The sequence below is a fragment of the Myxocyprinus asiaticus genome, chromosome 38 (genome assembly GCF_019703515.2).
Source record: "Myxocyprinus asiaticus isolate MX2 ecotype Aquarium Trade chromosome 38, UBuf_Myxa_2, whole genome shotgun sequence".
In the NCBI taxonomy this organism is placed as follows: Eukaryota; Metazoa; Chordata; class Actinopteri; order Cypriniformes; family Catostomidae; genus Myxocyprinus; species Myxocyprinus asiaticus.
Window position 1 is genome coordinate 25,177,991 of NC_059381.1, and position 19,774 is coordinate 25,197,764.

Below are 19,774 nucleotides of genomic sequence, written 5' to 3' on the forward strand. Positions count from 1 at the left end.
TCCTTAAAAGAGAATAATGTTGTGAGGTATTAAACTTGGTTTCTTACTGCAGGTCCAGGTGGTCCAGGAGGCCCTGGAGGGCCAGGCGAAGAGATAATCTGGGCCTACAAGAGAGATATCAAGATCAATTTACTCAAGGTACACTTAATATTAGAGCATTGTCACATGACTGGGAAATTAATGTTCCTTTTAAATAGACAATATGAAGTGCATGTTAAACTAACCAGATTATCCTCAAGTCTGGAGTCTCCTTTATCTCCCTTTTGCCCAGCTGTCCCCTAAAATGGTGTAACAAATCAACATTTTTCATTATCCTGAAAGGCTGAAGGAAGCACATGTATGTTGTATGCTGTTATTACATGGCTCTCTGTAATACTTGACTTTAATTAAACCGATATCCTACATAGTTGTGTCACAAAGTTCGTAGCTCTTCAACAAAGGTGGAAGCGGGAGACGGCGAAATCTAACTCAAAAGGTATATTTTTATTTTTTAACAACACAAAACTCGCTTTTCAGCGGACTCAAAACCAACACAGTCTCTCTGTGTGTGTGTGTGTTTATCTCTCTCGCCCCCACACTGGCGTCTGGCTCGCTCTTAAATCCATCTCCATACCAACGGGTGATCAGCACGTTGGTATCCTTCATGAGATTGAGCCACTGGAGCAGGGAACGGTCTGAACAGAGGGTGAAAGCCCGTCCAAGGAGGTAGTACCAAAGGGTGAGGACCACCCACTTGATGGCCAGACAATCTTTCTCAGTGGTGCTGTACCTCGCCTCCCTCGTCTAAAGCTTCCGGCTGATGTACAGCACCGGGCGATCCTCCCCCTAGACCACCTGGGACAACATGGCTATCAACCCCTGTCTGACACATTGTTCTGTAAAACAAAAGGGAAAGCAAAATCAGGAGAATGTAACAATGGCCCACCACAAAGCACAGCTTTCACCTGCATAAAAGCCTGTTGGCACGGCTCCCTTTCTAGTGAGATCAGTCAGCGGGCTGTGTGACGTCTGAATAATTAGGCACAAACCTACTATAGTAGCCAGCCAGCCCCTGGAACTGTCTTACCTCCTTTTTGGTTTTGGGTCTCGGACAGGCTGCAACCACTGTAGTTTTATCAATTTGGGGACACACCTGTCCACGACCCAAGTGGAACCCCAGATATCGTACCTCCACCCGTCCAACTGCACACTTCTTGGGGTTTGCCGTGAGTCCCACCCATCGCAGCGACCTCAGAACAGCCTTCAGATGCTGCATGTGCTGCTGCCAATCACTATTGTATATAATGATATCATCCAAGAGAGGCAGCGGCATAAGCAGAGTGCGGTCGGAGGACTCTGTCCATAAGGCACTTGAATGGAGCTGGGGCCCCGAACAAACTGAACTGAAGCGTCAAGAATTGGTGTAAGCCAAACGGTGTGGAGAAGGCCGTTTTTCGTGGGACATTGGTGTTAAGGGGATCTGCCAATAACACTTGTCAAATCCAGTGTTCAGTAAAAGTGAGTCACTGTGGGATTCTTCTATTAACCCCATATTGAGCATGGCCTTTAATTCTACCCAAACCACTTTTCTTTTGAGCTCTACCCCTGGGTTTGTTTCGATATGGTGTTCTATGAGGTTCGTACAACCGGGAAGAGGCAAGAACACATCCGCAAATTCCCTCTGCAACTGGGCCACATCTGTGACTTGCGATGGTGAGAGGTGGTCTCCGCAAGTGACCAGGGTGCCTCGTTTGGCTTTTAAGTTCACTTCTGGTCCGAGCTCCTCCCTCTCCGGAACCTCCATCGCCAAAGCCACAGGGACCACCTCCCTCCATGGTTTTAAGTGGTTGAGGTGTAAATTTGACACGCCCCATCCCTATCCATTCGTCTAACCTCATAATCGACTTCCCCGACTCGCCGTGTGACGAGCCCTTGCCACTTTGCGACTAATTTAGAGCTCAATGTGGGTATGGATGGGCCTGTTGACTGGACGGGCCTGATGACTGGACTGATACTATTTTGGTCATTGTGTTTAGGGTCTTCAAGGTTTTCCAGGGTCTAATGGGTTGGCAGGTCTGCCAGGTGCAAAAAGTGAAAAGGTCAGTGTTTTTTACATCTGAAGATACAACCTTGCTAAAAAGACCAGTATTGCTGGTCACCAGCTTATGTTGTGTTTTGGGTGCTGGTACCCCAGCATGGGATACTGGTGTGCTAGTGTGCCCAGCAGTTTTTTTTAAACTAGCTTAACCATCAGAGAGGCCGTGCTGATCTATGGGATCAAAATCCCATCAAAAAATGTACCTCCCCATGCAAATTCCCACAGTCGAGCTCCCCTGTTATACAGCCGGGACTAACATTCCTGAGCCTGTAGCAAATTCTCCTGTGATAGCTGGCCCAATGTGTGGAGCTTTGCTCTCAGGTCAAGAACGTACTGAATTTCGTTTTTGCTGTTTGAAGGTCCCTCCTCCCAATTTTCCCTCACAATGTCTAAAACCCCACAAGGCTTACACCCATACAATAATTCAAATGGGGAGAACCCCGTGGAGGCTTGCGGGACCTCTCCAACTGTGAATAACAGGGGTTCAAGCCACTTATCCCAATTATGAGCATCTTTGTGCATTAACTTACGAATCATGTTTTTCATGGTTTGATTAAACCAAACCATCTGTTTGTGGGTGGTACACGCTTGTCCGAATCTGTTTAATTCCCAATAATTTGTACAGCTCAGGTAGTGTACGTAACATGAAAGTAGTGCCTTGATCAACGAGGATTTCTTTCGGGAGATGATTTTGAAGAGTGCCTCCGCAACACTATGTGCTGAGATATTGCACAGAGGCACTGCATCCAGATATTGCATTGTGTAGTCCACCAGAACCAACACAAAGCGATGCCCATGTGCCATCCGCTCACGAGGTCCATGGCAGTTCTTTCGAAGGGGACCTCGATCAAAGCAAGTGGGAACAAAGGCGCTTTTGGGGTGGCTGGCAGATTCACCAGCTGACATTCACAGCATGCCGCACACCACCTGCAAACATCCCCGTGAATACCCGGCCAATAGAAACAAGCCATTAGGCGGTTTAGTATTTTTTCTCACCATAAGTAACCCGCCATCGGATTATGATGAGCCGTCTCAAATAGCATTTCCCGACAGTTCTTCGGTATCAACAACTGGGTTGTATCCTCTTTTGTCTGAGTATCCTACATCACTCGATACCACCAATCCTTAATAATAGAAAAAAACGGATATGAGAGCACAATGTCTGGCTGAAGACACTGACCATCAATTGCTTTCACTTGGTTAAAGGCGTGTCTAAGGGTCTCGTCTCACGTCTGCTCCAGAGGGAAATCCCCAGCGGGGAATCCTCTAAGGGCTGGGGAAGCTGAGACCCCCCCCCCTTACGTCATCCCGACGCGTAACTGACGTAGATGGCCCTGGCTCCGCCTCCTCAGCCAGTGCATCGCAAACCCCACACTGAGATGCTTTGTTACAGGACAAACCACACAAATTTCCCTCAACAGAGTGGTAAACACCGGCCAATTCATACCTAAAATTAGCGGATGGGTGAAGCGGGGACTAACCGCAGCCTTGAAACTATGTTTTTGTCCTTGGAATTGAATCATAACAGTCACTACAGGATACCCGTGGATATCACCATGCACACACCTGACCTTCACCCTGTGACTAGCACCCAAAGCCTCGTCATGAACCAGGCACGGATGGATGGAGGTTTGGCTGCCACCCGAATCCACTAAGGCCTGGTATGTACCCCCCTTAATACTCACGGGTATGTGGTACATTCCAGCTCGATCGGAGGTGGCATGCAGTGCGTCGGGGACCCGAACCAATGTCCCCACCTCCATCACCGGGCATTGGTCCTGCAAATGTCCCTGTAGCTCCAGTAGGCCAGCCCAGACTTCACGCCCGTGGCAGCAGGTTCACCAACCTGGGAGTGAGAGCAGAGAGGGACAGGGGAGACCGGTGGGTGGTGCAGTCCCCAAAGCCGAGGAGCTGGTTTGGGAGGGGGAACCCCCCGTTTCCGGGGAGGAGGAAAAGGATGGAAGAGGGGGAGACAGGGGAGTCCTTCCTCCTACAGGGGCTGGCTGGCTCCCGAATACGACGCCATGTATTCCTCTGCCAGCTGGATGGCCGCTTAGAGTGATGCCGGGCGGTGGCACCAGACCACTCAGCCATCCCTCTCAGATGTTGAGCGATTAAACTGCTCCAGTACCACCAGATCGATCACAGTCCCGATGTCGCATTGCTCAGCCAACAACCACCTCTGGCAGGCATCCCAGAGCTGCTGGACTAAGGCAAACGGGCGGCCATGCTCACCAAGGGTCAGCGACCAGAAGCTTTGGTACTGTTTCTCCATTGTTCGGCCGACCTGTTGCAGGATGACTTTTTTAAATCTGCGTAACACCAGGAGGTTCTCAGCTGGTAACTGCTGCACTGTGAGTTAGGCCTCCCCGGACAGCAGGCCCCCGCCGTCAGCTCAAAGAGCTCCAAGAAGGCCTCCGGATCATCTTGGGTACCCATCTTGACCAGTGGAACATTGGGCGGCTGGTCACGGGGTCACAGCCGCAGCCCCTTGCTGGGGTAGTAATCTCCGGAGCACCTGCCGATCCTCCTCTTGAGCATGGAGAAGTGCGATGAACCTCTGCTCCTGCTCTGCACACAGCTCAAGGAGGGTCTAGTGCTGTGACTGGTGGATGCTGGCGAGAGTCTTGAATACTTCCTCCAGTGGTGAGGCATCCATGGCGGTGTTCTTCCTCCTTAAATCCCGGGTTTTGGCACCAGTGTCACAAAGTTCGTAGCGCTTCAACAAAGAGGAAGCGGGAAATGGCGAAATCTAACTCAAAAGGTATAGTTTTATTTTTTAACAACTCAAAACTCGCTTTTCAGAGGACTCAAAACCAACACAGTCTCTGGGTGTGTGTGTGTGTGTGTAGCACTCTCGCCCACACTGGCATCTGACTTGCTCTTAAATCCATCTCCACTCTCACTGCAATGACAAACAGCTGTTAGAGACAATCAATGACAGGTGATGACCCTCACCATTCTCATCTCCCGATCTCGCTCTCCATTCACAAGCCGGTGCTCGACCCCCCACCCCCGCCCACTCTGTGGTCCCTTTCTTCTAACATAATAAAATAATTTTGATGCAAATAAATATTTCATCCATTTGTTTAATTTTTTTGAAAGTTAATGAACAATTAAATAATAAATTATTACAATATAAACCCTTTCAGATTGATCTGATCACCCTGGGGGTTTATTTTGCTATCATGGCTGGCTGACTGACTGTACATTATCCATTACTTATCTCTTAATACTCACGGAAGGCCCTGTCAGCCCAATGTCCCCTTTTTCTCCTTTTATTCCTGCTGTTCCAGGCTCTCCTGTATCACCCCTCTGTCCCTTAGGGCCCTGGGTAAGACACATTACACTTTTTAAAACACTACACTTGGGGTTGTCCCTGACCCATTTAAAAGACATTTCTAAACTGCATGACCTTAAGTACAACCAGACTGTATATTTACCTGCTTGCCTTCAGGGCCTGATGGTCCATGTAAGCCCATTTCTCCCTGTTTCAAAACAATATGTCTGAATGTCAAAATGTTCCACCAATGATAACTGCCTTATGACCTATTCTGCACATTTTGAACAATATGAGTAATTACGCATGAAAAAAGCACAGTTTGTGTTACTCTGCATAACAGTGTCATGACATGAGGAATCAAATTTACCTTGATCTTCTGACAAATAAGAGGTCATTCTACTATAAAAACACACTGTATGTTTCAGAACTCAAAACTTCCTCCTCACTGCAAAAAGAGCATTTGTTGAAACCAAGCTGCCAAAAGTACTTGTTCTCTACTTCCTCCACATTGTAGTGTCACATTGTGGTTGAAATTTGCATCTGAACACCTCCACAACCCCAAATCGATGCCTACTCGACCTTTAACCAGTTCTGTAGCCCGCCCAGTAGCGGTGCACAGTGAGATAGCAAGTAGAGAGAGCAGGTCAATCAAGAACAGAGATTTAATCATAACAGTGAGTGTTTACTGTCAAGTTTTTAAGGAGAAGCAGCACCAAATCCAAGCGTTTCTGACTGAGAGTCCATATGATGGTGGAGAATAACTATGTTTTACAAATATATGACTGTTTTGTTTTTTGTTTTTTTGTGTGTGCAAAAAAAAACTCACTAATTTTATAAATGAACCTCAAGGAACATATTGAAAAAATAAAAAAGGCATGTCATGACCCCTTCAAATGTATCCCTGAAATGTAAAAGTAAATCTATTACTCACTTTTGGCCCTTGTCCTCCAGGAGGTCCTGGAGGGCCAGGAGGCCCCTATAAGTAGAGAAGAAATATCAAGACAAAAAAGTTGTTAAGTGTTGGAGCTATCAGAGGGGTCTTAAAAGCCCTGTTTACACCTGTCACTGCATGCACAAAAAAGATCAACAAATCCAGTCTGCACACTGCAGCTTATAAATATATGTTTTCTCACTATTCTCAGTGCAGTTGTGATGTTTTGAGCAGGAATGCTCATTTTTATTTCATCAAGCAGCTGTATTAACTGTACTTTGGATTTGCATGCTTCACATGATCTGTGTCAGTGCATGCTGATTTCAAGCAAACCGGAGAAGTTCTGTGAAATTTTGTGCATGCTTAAATGGGCTTTTCCAAATGTTTCATTTGGACGGTTATTTTCATTTGAAGCAGAACAAGTTTTAACCTCTTAGCAGAATGGATAATTGACAGGTGAGTTGATGGTCCTCTAATGTATTTTTAAATCCTCTTTTCTCCCTGCATTTTGTCACGGGGCTTGATGAGCGTATTACCACAGAGATTTAGCACCTCTGGAGGCTCACCCTATTCACCATGGCATCCACGCACAACTCACCATGCGCCCCACTGAGAACCACCATAGAGCGGCCACTAGGAAGGTAACCCACATGACTCTACCCACCTTAACAACTAGGCCAATTGACTACGTTTGTGGTTGTGCATATGTGGTCCTGTTTGTACCAGGTGTAAACAGGGTCAAAGAGACTAAATAGGATTTGATTATATTTGTTCACCTGCAGATCTTTGAGTCTTACAGCCATATCAGTATTTTCTATAAAATCAGCAGCCCCTTTCTCTCCAGGCAAACCCTGAGGATAGACAGATGAACAAGGAGATAGTCATTACAAATTCTATGGAGCATCTGAGAAGGTAATGGACAGTGCCATTAAGTAACGAGTTAGTAGTAAAGAGATGGTGGTAAATTGTCTCTCACCTGGGGACCTGGATCCCCAACGTCTCCTTTTTCACCCTATGCATGAGGATCAATAATGACCTTATTATTAACATTATATTATTAGAACTATGTTATTATTTTAGTATTCTCTGCATTTGCAACATCAGTAACCTGACCTGAACACAACTATATCTCCTGAACATTACAAATGCATCTGTTTTTTACAATTACCCTTACCTTCATGCCAGGGAATCCATCAATCCCTCTCTTCCCCTCCGGACCTGGCTCACCCTGATCTCCCTATATGTCAAAAACAATATATGTGGTCTGTACACAAAGATGATAAAAAATGAAGGGGGTAAAAATCTAGCAGAATAGTAATCAAACCTTAAGCCCTGGAGGGCCCTGTGGTCCAGCCATGCCATCTGCTCCGTTCATACCCTTAATGAGAAAGCAAGAGGACAATATATATATTATATATATATATATTATATATATATATATATATAGAGAGAGAGAGAGAGAGAGAGAGAGAGAGAGAGAGAGAGAGAGAGAGAGAGAGAGAGAGAGAGGTGATATAATGATCAACTGTACTACCTGTGTGCCAGGTGGCCCTCTTTGTCCCTGTGGGGAAAAAATTACATTATATAAGCCATTGTATTGTCATTTGGATCAATACTTTGAATTCAAAATAATAATAATAAAAAACTAGTTTATATAAAAATTATAGCAAATCAGTATAAAACATAAAAATGTACCTCATTTCCATCCTTTCCATGTGGTCCCTATTATTTAGAAAATAAACACAGCAGAAATTATTTAAATTTAAAGAAACAGGTAAGTATGCTCGGTTAACTGTCCACTAAATGTCAGGCCTCAACATTAAATTTGCTTATACTATTACAACTTTAGTTCAATCAAATTTTATTACAACAAAAATAAAAGTGATTTTGATGTGTGCAAATTCTTTGATACATCTGGATCAGTGGCTCTGAAGTCACTCTACCGCAGATTTAACTGAAACAAGTTATTTTTGTAAACACAAACAGGGTTATTTAGCTAATAAGCTCAACTTTGGAACACAGTACTCAAAACAACAGTAAACAAGCACACAATGGCCATTTTAAAACTATTTCAGGCTGTTCTAGCAGAAATAGTAGTAAGACATACTCAAGCTTTAACTGGGGATTAGGCATACAAAAAAAAAAAAAAAAAAAAAAAAAAGAAAAGAGTACACCCATAAACAGACACACATGCCTGAAATCAAATGAAGACATCATGCAAGACTTATGTAGCTATTTTTGTAAATAAAACCCAATTCAGTGCCAGGCATTTGCAGACATCAAACAGGTCTCCTCAAACCATGTGTGGTGGCTAGTAATGACAGTATTAAACTGATGACAGCCCTGAGTCCTGCAGACACTCAATAGATACCATCTACTTTCGTGATATGTGCCTGAGTGCCATTGCAATGTCTGTTTGTCTTATTCCACAGCACTTCTGAGAAGGGCATGGCATAGCATCAGGCCACAAGCAGCTAATGAGGTGGTTTCACTTATATAAACAAAATTTGAGATACAACAATAGGAAATGGCCTTTGAGCTAAATGACCCCAGAACATCTGCTCCCAATATGAGGCACAGAGCAGGGTGAGAAGCTCTGTATTTTTTGCCATTCATTATTGCACCATGCTTTATTTTACGTGATAGCCTGAAAGGAAACAGTTTAGCAGAAAATTGTAGAACATATGCAAGGATAAACTGGCTGAGGGAAGCTATGATAATTTCAGCATTTTTAGTTAATGTACACTAGGGCTGTGTTCAATCACTAAGTATCCCATCTCACAGACCGTTATATAATGCATAACTGTGAGAAACATGTATATGAGCATGCTTGTATTGTGTTTTTGTAGGCTCTTGGGGTTTAAGGGATTCTTCACCCAAAAATGAAAATTCTGTCATAATTTACTCATCCCCACAAGTTATTTCAAACTGTCTTCTGTGAAAAACAAAGAGAGATGTTAGGGGACTGACAGCCTCCATCACCATTCACTTTAACTGCTTACAGCTTTGGAAAAATATGAGGGTGAGTAAATGATGGTAGACTTTTTACTTTTGGGTGAACTATCCCTTTAAGCTTTGGAACTCTTTTTTTTTGACAGTTTGCACAATGTGTTAATAGCACCTGCCCACACAGCACAGCTATTTGCACTCCAGTAGTCTGGTGTAAATTGAAGCCAAACTGTGTCCCTAGTGTTGCTGCCGTGGGGTGTAATAGCGGTGTGGATGTGCTTTTTCATGCAGACGACCCGGGTTCGATTCCACCTTTTGTCCTATCTTTTCCTGCTCCCAGTCTCCAATCTTAATATTTGATAATAAATAAATAAATAATATCAAGGTTGATTCCTCACAGTGATTTGGTCACGGTGAAGGTTGGGGAGATGAGAGAATGGTTTGATCTGGGTAAAATGTACCATATTTTTACTATAGTAATATTGTAGTAACCATGATTTTTGGTGGAAGCCACAATGTACACAATTTTAATGTAATTAACAATGTTGTTACTACAGTAATATGGTGTTTTGTTGTTACTATGGTTTTATTTCAAAGTACCATGGTGATACAATGGTTACTGTAGTAAAACCATGGGTAATTTTTGAAGGTTGGGGTTAGGTTGAGGGGTAGGAGTTGGTGTAGGGTGTTTGTTAGACTAAACACGCTGCAGTGATGCAGCTATACTGTATGTTAGAATTTAATTAGGGGTGCAGATAGTATCTGCCTTTTTAGAAACTGTATTCCACAGTTACCCATCCTGCTAGAGCATCTGCACAATGTAAATGCAAATACAATATGTCTAAACTCAGCACTGAGCTCAGGGTTCATCTCTGTGTAGACTGTGTCACAGTGAGAAGCAGCCCCTGGTCTTCTGAGAAGGGGTCTTCAACAAAGTGTGACTCATATACAGTATGACTCACAACAGCTGTAGAATGAGTGAATTCAGTACATGCACAGCTGATGGGAAGGCAGAAGAGACTATGTGAGATTGAAAGTGAGTCTCTCACCGGCTCTCCTGGGTGGCCTCGGGGCCCATCTCTGCCTGTGTTTCCTGGAGGCCCTCTGGGACCAGGTGTTCCTGGAGGTCCAGGGGGACCTGGAGGCCCAGCCTGACCTTGATCACCCTACAGAAAGAGCAAGATGAAGAGAGAGAACGTGGAGGAAGAACAAGATGTTGAAAACTGTCTAGTGAAAAGTAAGACATTTTATTGTTGTTTCTGATCTTATTTTGTTTTACTGTCTAGTCTAAATGTTACTCAAATACGTGCTTTTCTTTTGCTTGCATACTATTCATGTTTCATATTAATTTCAAAGCATATTTTTCTTATCTCTGCATCTATATATTGAATTTGAAAAGTTTGGCTGCAACTTCCAGGTAAAGAGATAAAGCTGGTGTAAAAAGATTTTAGGGCCAAATGCCCAGGAGGCACCTATCTAAAAAAAATTTTAAGGTTGAAGTTCCTCACAAAAATAGCTTTTTTAATATATTAACATAATTCAAGACACTCCTACTGCTAAAAAGACAAAAAGCAATTTTGCTTGCTTATTTGCTGTGGTTTGTGTAACATGTTTTTGTCTCCAATGTCAATAAACACAGCAATTAGTCCTCTCTTTGAAATTCAAAACAGGCATGCAACATCACATTGCAAGCTGCCGAGGAGCTAACCGAGGATTCTTGAGGCCAAGACCACATACAAGAGAAGGATAAAATGGAGAAAATCAGAAAAGCACTGAGGCATGCATGAGTCGTGCTCTACCTTAAGAAGGCGCCTGTGAAAAGTGTGGTGGTCACCTGTAGCTGAGAGAAAGCCATGCTCATAGCGTGGGAAGACCATCTGACAGCAGAGGACAGATAATGAGAAAGATGGACAGAGTGAATAAGAAAGAAATCAAAGAATTTATTCATTTTCCCTCAGCATAAGGATTTGTGGAAACGAAGGAGACTTTGAGAAAACAAGAAAGAGAGCAAAGGTTTGAAGACACTGGGATGTTAATGAATGTGGACGGCCGCAGGTGTTGAGGGATTCAGGGAGCCTGGGAGGGACAAACCTTCACTGTGAGAATCTGATTACTGAGCAGGCCTGCAGAGGCTGCATAGGCTGGTGGTCCCTGGGAGGTTGGAGGTCATATAGAAGGAAATGGCATAAGGGAGAAAGAGGAGATGATTTGGAAAATGATGCTAGTTAGAATGCATATAATGAGGGTGATAAAGAATGACATCTCATATTGTATTTCTGTGAAGAACTAAGCTTCAACTTGAAACCAAATCCTGTACGAGCTACAGTATTCTGGCTATTCTTGTGTTTTGAGATCTCAAGCCCACACACACTTTCTGGATATGATTAACTTTCAATGGGTACACATGGTGATGAGGTTTGTGTTTTGAGTTGCGGTTAGATAGGAGTGCAATAGCTTCATGAAGAAAAGCTACTTTTTCCCAAGAGAAAATCTATCTTTATTTTCTTTTCTGACAGACTATCAGTGGTTGTTTGTGTACACTAAAGCATACTCTGCAGTAACCATCCTAAAATGGGAGAGTGAACAATCAATGTACAATCAAAAAACTAGATTTATGCAGGTTCTGAAGAAAATGTGAGCGGTGCAAAACTCGGCGCCACAATGCAAGGTTTTCTGGGTGGTTACCAGGGAGTTTAATTGCAATTAATATAATAAAAAGTCTGTGTAATTGCAAGTAATAGCGTATCTCTACACAACAAGCCACACAATTTGGAGTATCATTCATGATCGTAGGTGAAACTATGCAGGACGAGTTTTCATAAACCCTTGACCCTAAGAATGAGCATTTAAATTATAATGTATTAGCAAACCACACTAAAAAAGGGACATTTTAAGGAAAATATAAATTCATCTATATGACGCAGAACATTGTTCTGGGCTGCATCTGATGAGAAAGTCTACTTTGGGTGTCTCATCTGAAGCTACTTGCTTTATGTCTAGGCAAAAGTCAAGAGTGAGCACAAGGTCAACCATCCACCTGCACAACAAACCAAGCCCTGCCATCTAGAAGGAAATGCAGCTTCAGTCGACTTCCAGGTCAATGGGCCCTTGTCCCATTAAAGTTTTAATGGATTCTATGGGGTAATACTCTCCTTCTAAACTGTAGTTGAAAAGCACTAATTTGGCTCCACCAAAAAAGAGGAACATGGCTCATGGAAGAGACCGTTTTCATTTTCCTGAATGGTCACGTCATCACTCCAAATGCTTTGGCTCATTTTTCCACAATGTATGATGGTGTAAAGCAAAACCAGTGCAGTGCATACAACACAATCTTATCATTTAAAGAAGCAGACCAGCCAAGGCAAGTGTTTCTAATTGTACAGAATGGTCATGAGATATGATGGAAAAAAGGTTTTGGGAGCCAAATGATTTAAATGATAGCTCAAGTTGATATAGACAGAAAAGTGGCACGGTCTTTACTGAGGGATTCCTGATTTGTCAAGGCTCATGGTTTTTCCAAGCGGATAAAGTGAACCTGAAGACAGGCTGGGTGAAGGCAGGGAAACGCTGATGGTTAGCATTTTGAGGCTAATTTGAAGTAATTTGAATTTGTTTAATAGATCTAAATTTAACTTCTAATAATATCACAATGTACACCTTTGTAATAGCAACAATCCCTGCCATCTAGAAGAAAACAGCTTTAATTGCCTTACAAGTTAAGGGGCATCCTCAGATCAGTGTGGCAGAGCAATCTCTGCAAACTCATTTTTCTATAGAGATTAAGTACAAGGTTGGATGCTTGTGACACTCACACTGGGGCCTATGTCTCCCTGGTCGCCCTGTGAAGAGAGAAACTCTTAGCTTAACTGTTAGTTGGAGGAGATTTTAAAGGGATAGTTCACCCAAAACTGAAAATGATGTCATTGTCTACTCATCCTCATGTTGTTCCAACCCCTGTAAGACTTTTTTTTCCCATAGTAAAAAAAAACAAAAACATTAGCATAATGTCCAGAATGAAAATGAATGGAGACTGGGGCTGTCAAGCTCCAAAAAATTACCACAAAAGCATCATAAAATAGTCGATATGACTATTTTTCAAAGTTTCTTAGGCCATATGACAGCATTTTGTGAAGAACCCAAATTTAAGTTGTCAACCATATGGTTAAAACCATACAGGTTTGGAATAACATGAGCTGATGAAGATGGGCGAACTATTCCTTTACAGTATTGTATGCAGTGAATACTGGCATGTGCTCCCCCAGGGTATTGCACACTTAAGACTGGCTTCTTTTAACTTAAGCTTCTATTAGACCAAAACTATCATTATTATGCCTAAATGGCACAGTAAATTGTAAATACATCATGCTGGAATGTGTTCCAAAGTGATATGAATGTACCTTATCTCCTTTTGGTCCTGGCATTCCCTGGCAAAAGAAGGAAAAGGTGCAATGTGACAGATTAAATGGTTCTCATCAGTGCAGGCCTTTTCCATTGCAAATCACACAAGTCACCCCCACCACCAATTTAAAAATTATGTTTTATTGGTTGAATCTGAGTGTTTTTCTAAACCATTGGTTAAATCAAAAACAAAATATATCACAAAATATAATCAGAGGAATATAAAAAATAAAGATAACACAATGGCATTCCATTCCTGATGACAGCAAAGATTTCATGTTTTCTGAAAATAGTTTTCCACAAGAGCTCTTATTTCAAGGGTTGATGGTTGGTTTGAGGGAATAAATGATATTCCAAGATTTATTCTGGCTTTATTCTGCTCAGCAGAAAGGCTCACCAAACTGTGGTTAAGACCGCAAAAACAACAAAACACATTGTGATTATCACAGTTCCATCTCATGCTTTGTGGTGTAGCATACTCTGCAGTTCTTCAAACACTTTAATTTTGTGCGCTGTCTAATGAATGTAAGTATGGGCTACATCAGAGAAAAGCAACAGAGTGGTGTCCTGGGAATTTTCAAAGTATGTCAAACATGAGACTCTGGTCTCAAGTGCACTTAATGTTAAGTGTTGAGATGGATTTGCTGTCAATGCCCATGGCCGTGGGACAGTAACAAAGTGGTAGAAGGAGAACACTGGGAGAGCTGGTGTCACCTTTGATCTTTTAAAGTTGGCTGGAGTTTTAACCTCATAGATTGCAAGGACATGTTGTAAAATATGGACTGGAAGTTATTGTTGGACCCGGTGACTTGAGTGGATCAACAGCTTGATCCCATACTCTGAGGTAGTGATTGATAAGCCATATTAAATGATACTGACTATCTAAAGACTCAGTTATACAACACAGCCTCTCGCACAATACACAGATGGAAAACATTTACATTAGGTTGAGATGTTACACATCTCTCCTGTTACACAAGTCCTGTATGCAACTCCTTGTGTTCATGTGTGCCCAGTCAAAAATACACCCATCTTTGTGCTGTCTTTAACCTTCAATGACCTTTCAAGTAAACACTCTTGACTAAAGTACTCTTCCACTTTGAGGAAGAAAACGACTTTCCATTTGAGTGTGATTTAAAACTGGTGACTCTAAACTGTGATGTAAATGTTGAAAGCTGTTTGGTGTTTCGCTGGGATGCTTTAACTAGTTTGTGAGCAGTTCTAAGCAATGGCCTCACATGTTTACCCTTGGACTTCAGTCTAATTGCTTTATAAAGAGGCTATTTCTCATTTGGCTACTTCATTTCTTGTAGGCATTGCAGAGCTCTGAGGACCTTCCTGGCATCCCCTGTGTAAACATATGCATGGGTATATCAGGAGGACCAGAGACCTGGAGTAACCTGAGGAATGCGAGTGGTCTTATCTATTTAGAATGCTGTTGTTCTCTCAAACATGAAGCCGTTCTGGATGAGGTAATGGAGTGGAGTTTACCTGGGCTGAATAAGCGGTCTTGACTGTGCCTCTTAATAGAGATTGGACTAGTATGGGCTACATGTTGGTGTAATAGGGCCATGGTACTCAACAGGCGGCCTGCGGGCCGAAATCATCCTTTTGTGGCCTGCATGATGTTGTCATCACATAAAATTATTGAAAGTGTATGAATTTTGAGGTGTCAACTTTCTGCCTTTACAGTAATTCTCAGTATAGATAAACTGCTGAGCCATTATAGAGGAAAAGAAATGGCAAACGGATAAAAATAATGAATTAAACACGGCAACCTCCACCACCCCACCACCACCAGTTGAGTCCCATCCTGCATGGGGGTAGGCTCCTCGCCCCCGCCTCCTATCTCCGGCAGGATATGACGGTTCTGAGTACAACTTCTTCGGACTGCCAGACGGGGCTTACGCCAAAGAGAGACATTACATTTCTGTTTTATTTTCATCAAATAAATGTCATCTTAAATTTCACTCACTCTTCCTAATTGAACTATTATTGGATATACATTTTTTGTTTTGTGGGTACTGTATCTCTGGTGTGTGTTCACTTTTTTGCAGCAGTATGTGATCTACTTGTAAAAGTGTGGATATTTTAAAACAAACAAACAAACAAAAAACATATTGGCCTATATATGGTCATTATAATTGTGTTATAATATATAGCACAGTTTTTATTTTTTTAAAGAACCACCCTTTTACAAGAATTTGCTATATATCTATATGTAATGTTTTACTTGTGTTAGTTACATTTATTAATTACATAGCATATAGCGTAGTCTGCTCACCTTATTAAAAAAAAAAAAAAAAAAAAAAAAAAATACAAATTAAATATGTTGTAATAAATAAATTAAAAAAAGAGTGTGGCCCTCGAGGTTAAAGGGATCCTGCTTTCCGAACCCCCGGCTTTCTAGAGTTGAGTACCCCTGAGCTAGGTTTTTATAAGGAACCTGAGATGCATCTCATTCCAGCTTATAAGTGCATGACTGTTCTGTTCCTATAGTTCAACTGGGAGAGGATGGTGCCAAATTCATGGGTTCGATTCCCAGGAAACACATATATTGATCAAATGTATAACTTGTAGGTCACTTTCAGGGATCTACATTGCGAGTATTTCACATGCATTTGCCCCTAAAAATAGATATGTGCGAACCTGAAAAATTATTTACAAGCACAGTGTGCAATTAAAGAATACAACCTACCATAAATATCCCCCCCCCCCCCCGCCCACTGCTAATTGTTTAAAAATTACAAGACCCACATTCCACAAGCGGCATGAGTTTTCTGTGATGAAGCAGTGCAGTCAGAGAGAGAAAGGTGAACAACACTGGAAAAAAGTATCGGTATATGCTATAAGTTAATGTGCAGACATCGCTAAAAATGAAGCCCATTCAATTTTATTTTAAGCGAAAAAAAAGACGAGGAGAAAGAGAATCCGGCGAGGGGGGGGTTTCGCAAGGTTCAACTAATGAAGCCTCTTCACAAGGTTTACCTGAGGCGGCTAACGTTGACATGGCAGCTAACGTTAGGGATGCTGAGAACAACGTTAGCAAAGCTACCGTGACCCCCGCTGTCTCTTCAACGTCCACTGTAGCCGGTGGAGGGAGAACATATAGATTCAATGCGAATTGGCTCAAAATGTTCCCATGGCTAGAGTTCGAAAACAATGTCATGTTCTGCAAATATTGTAGAGGGCAGAAACAGGCGAGCAACTCGTCCTTCGTGTCAGGAAACCCGCATCTGAAAAGAGATATTGTAGCGAAACATAACATCTCGTGGCGGCATATCCAGTGCAGAGATCTGTACCTGATGAGACAGGAGAAACCATCAGGCACGGTGTCAGCAGCCTTGAGGAGGCAAGTGCTGCTGTCTGAGGAGGAGAAGAGGAGGCAGCTGAAAATAAAGATAAACATTGCATACTTCATTGTGAAAGAAGAAGAACCTTTCGTCAAATTTGGGCCACTTATCAGACTCCACCACAAAAACAGAGTTGACATTAATCCAACATACGACAATGATGTAAAATGTGCGGAGATGATCGGTCAAATTGCTGACATAATGAGAGAGAACCTGTCAGCGAAGCTGAAAGCCGCGAAATATCTTGCTGTGCTAATAGACGGAGACACTGATATATCCAACACCGAATGCGTTGATTGTCTACGTACGCTTGTTGGAGGATGAGAAGCCAGTCAATCTCCTGGTCGGACAACAGACCCTTGAGCACTCCCATGCCATTGGTAAGTTGTTCCTCTTTATAGGCTTTATTCTTGTGTAAAGTTTAATCATTATTCATAATGGAGATCATTTAGTTTGTCAGAAATACTTTTGTATAATTGTTTTTTTGTGTTGTCATTCAAGGTATTTTGGATGCCACCAAGGCCACATTTCGTGCTGTTTGCCCAGAGAAGGATGGAGGGTCACGGATGAAGAAGTGCATCTCCTTTGGGGCAGATGGTGCCTCCGTGAACATGGACCACCGTGGGGAAGTGAATGCCCACCTGCAGAGAGAGGCAGGGGTAAGGAGACGGTGAATTGTTTGGAATATTCTGTTCTGACTTTCACAGACTAAAGCTGGCAATACTGACCATTCAGAAGAAAGAGCCAAAGGTGTCTGTCGTGTACGATCTTCTGAATTTGATATGGAAGATGTATCACTTCAGCGGAAAATCCAAATGAGAGCTCTATGTTCTCGGGCAAGTGCTCGGTGTGGATATTTGCACACTGTCTAGCGTCAAGGGAACTCGCTGGATACCCCATGTCCACAGAGTCCTCAAAGTGTTCCTACGGCATGTACAAGACAAGGACCTTGCCACTGACGAAGGCCAGTACTCTGTTGTTCTGCAGCACATGGAGCACCTGGCCATAGCATCAACAACAGCGGAAGTTCAAGGGCGGGCAAAGAAGGTCAGTTTTACACAGGAAATGTAATACCACACTAGTTTTAAAAAATATGTACAAGACTCAAATGAACTTTCAGAATCAAGTAATTGACAGGTGACAGTTTATTTTCTTACTACTTAACAGATAAAACAGGAAATGGAGAATGCACTCTTTTGTGTATTCTGCCATTTTCTCTCAGACATGTTTGAGGAGCTATCCTCACTTAGCCTCACCCTGCAAAGGAATGACCTGATCCTCCCCCAAGCCACATCAGAGTTGAGGAAGACAGTGACCAGACTGGAAGCATTAAAGCTTAGAACAAAGGCTGGAGGCATGCTGGAGAAGATTCAGACCATGCTTGCTCAGCAGCAGGGTGATGAGAGGAGATTCCAGGTGTGTTAGGATGAGAGCTTGTTAGGATGTAAGAGAAATCAATGATTAAAATAGATGATTAAGACAGATTCTCAGTGTGAGAATCAATGTATTTGTTGCCCAATAGAACGATTTGTGGATAAGGAGGGAAATGCAGTGGAGAAGTCTTTTCATTTTTTTTTATGGGAGACACAAAAATGTCCAGACATTTCATTGTGTGTTGGTGTGGGTGTCTCTGTGTGTGTGTGTTATTTCTGTTAAAGGGAATAACACTGAAGGGGAATCTGAAAGGCTTCACAGACCTCATCAATCCCCATTATTATTGGGTTATCTCAAAGCCAGGTTTGGTATTTTGCTGAAGGATGAGGGTGTCCAGACCCCAGTGGTGTCTTTCAGAGTGCTAAACCCTGACACATGGCCAGAAGACCAGGCCAGCCTTCTCACCTTTGGTGATGATGGTGTGGCATACCTGATGAGGCATTTCAAGGAGCCTCTAGAGAGGTAATAATTTATTTGACACTGCATTGCCATATGAGACAATGTTCTGTTTGCATATTTGCAAACTCACTTGCTCTGTTCAATCTTGCAGATCGGGGTGCAACATGGCTGCAATCCAGGATGAGTGGCAGGGGCTGAAAATCCTGGTCAGCCACAATTTCAAGGACAAGTCCTACAGTGGCCTGTGGGAGACCATGTTGACAAAGGACCCCTACAGGCACGATTACAAGGTAGACTAACAGTCCTGAGTGGTTATGTATGGTACCCTTCTATGGTTGGTTTTTATAAGTTAATGGTAAGAGTTTAAATGAAATTGAAAGATATCTTTTCCCTAGAACATACTGGAGTTGGTGCAGCTTATGCTGGTGCTGCCCATTTCAGCCGCCCAGTGTGAGCGAGGCTTCTCTGCGCAGAACCAGATTAAGAATTCGACAAGAAGCTGCCTTGGGGTCTCCACCACCGAAGACCTGATGAGGATCAGCCTGGAGGGGCCTTCTGTCGAGGAGTTCGATCCCACTCCTGCCGTGGACCGCTGGCTGACCTCTAAGCGTGCCAAATGGCCAACATACAAAAGCAGCTGGACAACTGATATCCTTTGCGTCAAGTATGCATGGGTAAATGTGTGATTTTGGTGGTTGTGCTGTTCCACAGATGTGTGTCCCTTAGTACACGCACACACACTCACACACACAGTATAAATATGTATGTAATAAATTGTGCACTGTGTTCCTAAATTTCTTTGTGTGCTCTTACATTTTGTCATTTAGGAGTGTATGTACTCCTTGGGAAAACAGTTAGCGTAGAGCCCTGACTTTAGATAAAAGCATCTGCCAAATGCATAAACATAATGCAAATGAGTGCATGAAAAATTATACAAACATTTTCATATT

At 42.7% G+C, this 19,774-nt stretch overlaps 2 protein-coding genes across 2 annotated transcripts in view; one reads left to right on the plus strand and one right to left on the minus strand.

Moving 5' to 3' along the window:
• LOC127429049 (collagen alpha-1(XXIII) chain-like) overlaps positions 1–19,774 on the minus strand; it is a 171,429-nt gene that overhangs the window by 5,397 nt on the left and 146,258 nt on the right. The window contains exons 8-22 of the mRNA XM_051677799.1: positions 13,638–13,664; positions 13,053–13,079; positions 11,332–11,391; positions 10,290–10,406; positions 7,987–8,013; positions 7,826–7,852; positions 7,616–7,669; positions 7,466–7,528; positions 7,268–7,303; positions 7,068–7,142; positions 6,292–6,336; positions 5,521–5,565; positions 5,318–5,407; positions 225–278; positions 48–104 (exon numbers count right to left, since the gene is read on the minus strand). Of these exons, the coding sequence (XP_051533759.1) occupies positions 48–104; positions 225–278; positions 5,318–5,407; positions 5,521–5,565; positions 6,292–6,336; positions 7,068–7,142; positions 7,268–7,303; positions 7,466–7,528; positions 7,616–7,669; positions 7,826–7,852; positions 7,987–8,013; positions 10,290–10,406; positions 11,332–11,391; positions 13,053–13,079; positions 13,638–13,664 (804 nt within the window). The remainder of the gene's footprint in view (positions 1–47; positions 105–224; positions 279–5,317; positions 5,408–5,520; positions 5,566–6,291; positions 6,337–7,067; positions 7,143–7,267; positions 7,304–7,465; positions 7,529–7,615; positions 7,670–7,825; positions 7,853–7,986; positions 8,014–10,289; positions 10,407–11,331; positions 11,392–13,052; positions 13,080–13,637; positions 13,665–19,774) is intronic.
• Positions 16,384–19,769, plus strand: LOC127429046 (zinc finger protein 862-like). Its single transcript, XM_051677794.1, has 5 exons — positions 16,384–18,038; positions 18,159–18,407; positions 18,650–18,887; positions 18,976–19,114; positions 19,220–19,769. Exons 3-5 carry the CDS (start codon positions 18,859–18,861, stop codon positions 19,508–19,510), a joined length of 459 nt encoding a protein of 152 aa, XP_051533754.1. The 5' UTR covers positions 16,384–18,038; positions 18,159–18,407; positions 18,650–18,858; the 3' UTR covers positions 19,511–19,769.

Excerpts from the sequence above, each read along its gene's own strand:
- LOC127429046 (XM_051677794.1), top strand. The coding sequence starts at position 18,859 with ATGAGGCATTTCAAGGAGCCTCTAGAGAG. Across the intron at positions 18,888-18,975 it reads TTCAAGGAGCCTCTAGAGAG|ATCGGGGTGCAACATGGCTG; the intron begins GTAATAATTTAT and ends TCAATCTTGCAG. Across the intron at positions 19,115-19,219 it reads CCTACAGGCACGATTACAAG|AACATACTGGAGTTGGTGCA; the intron begins GTAGACTAACAG and ends TCTTTTCCCTAG.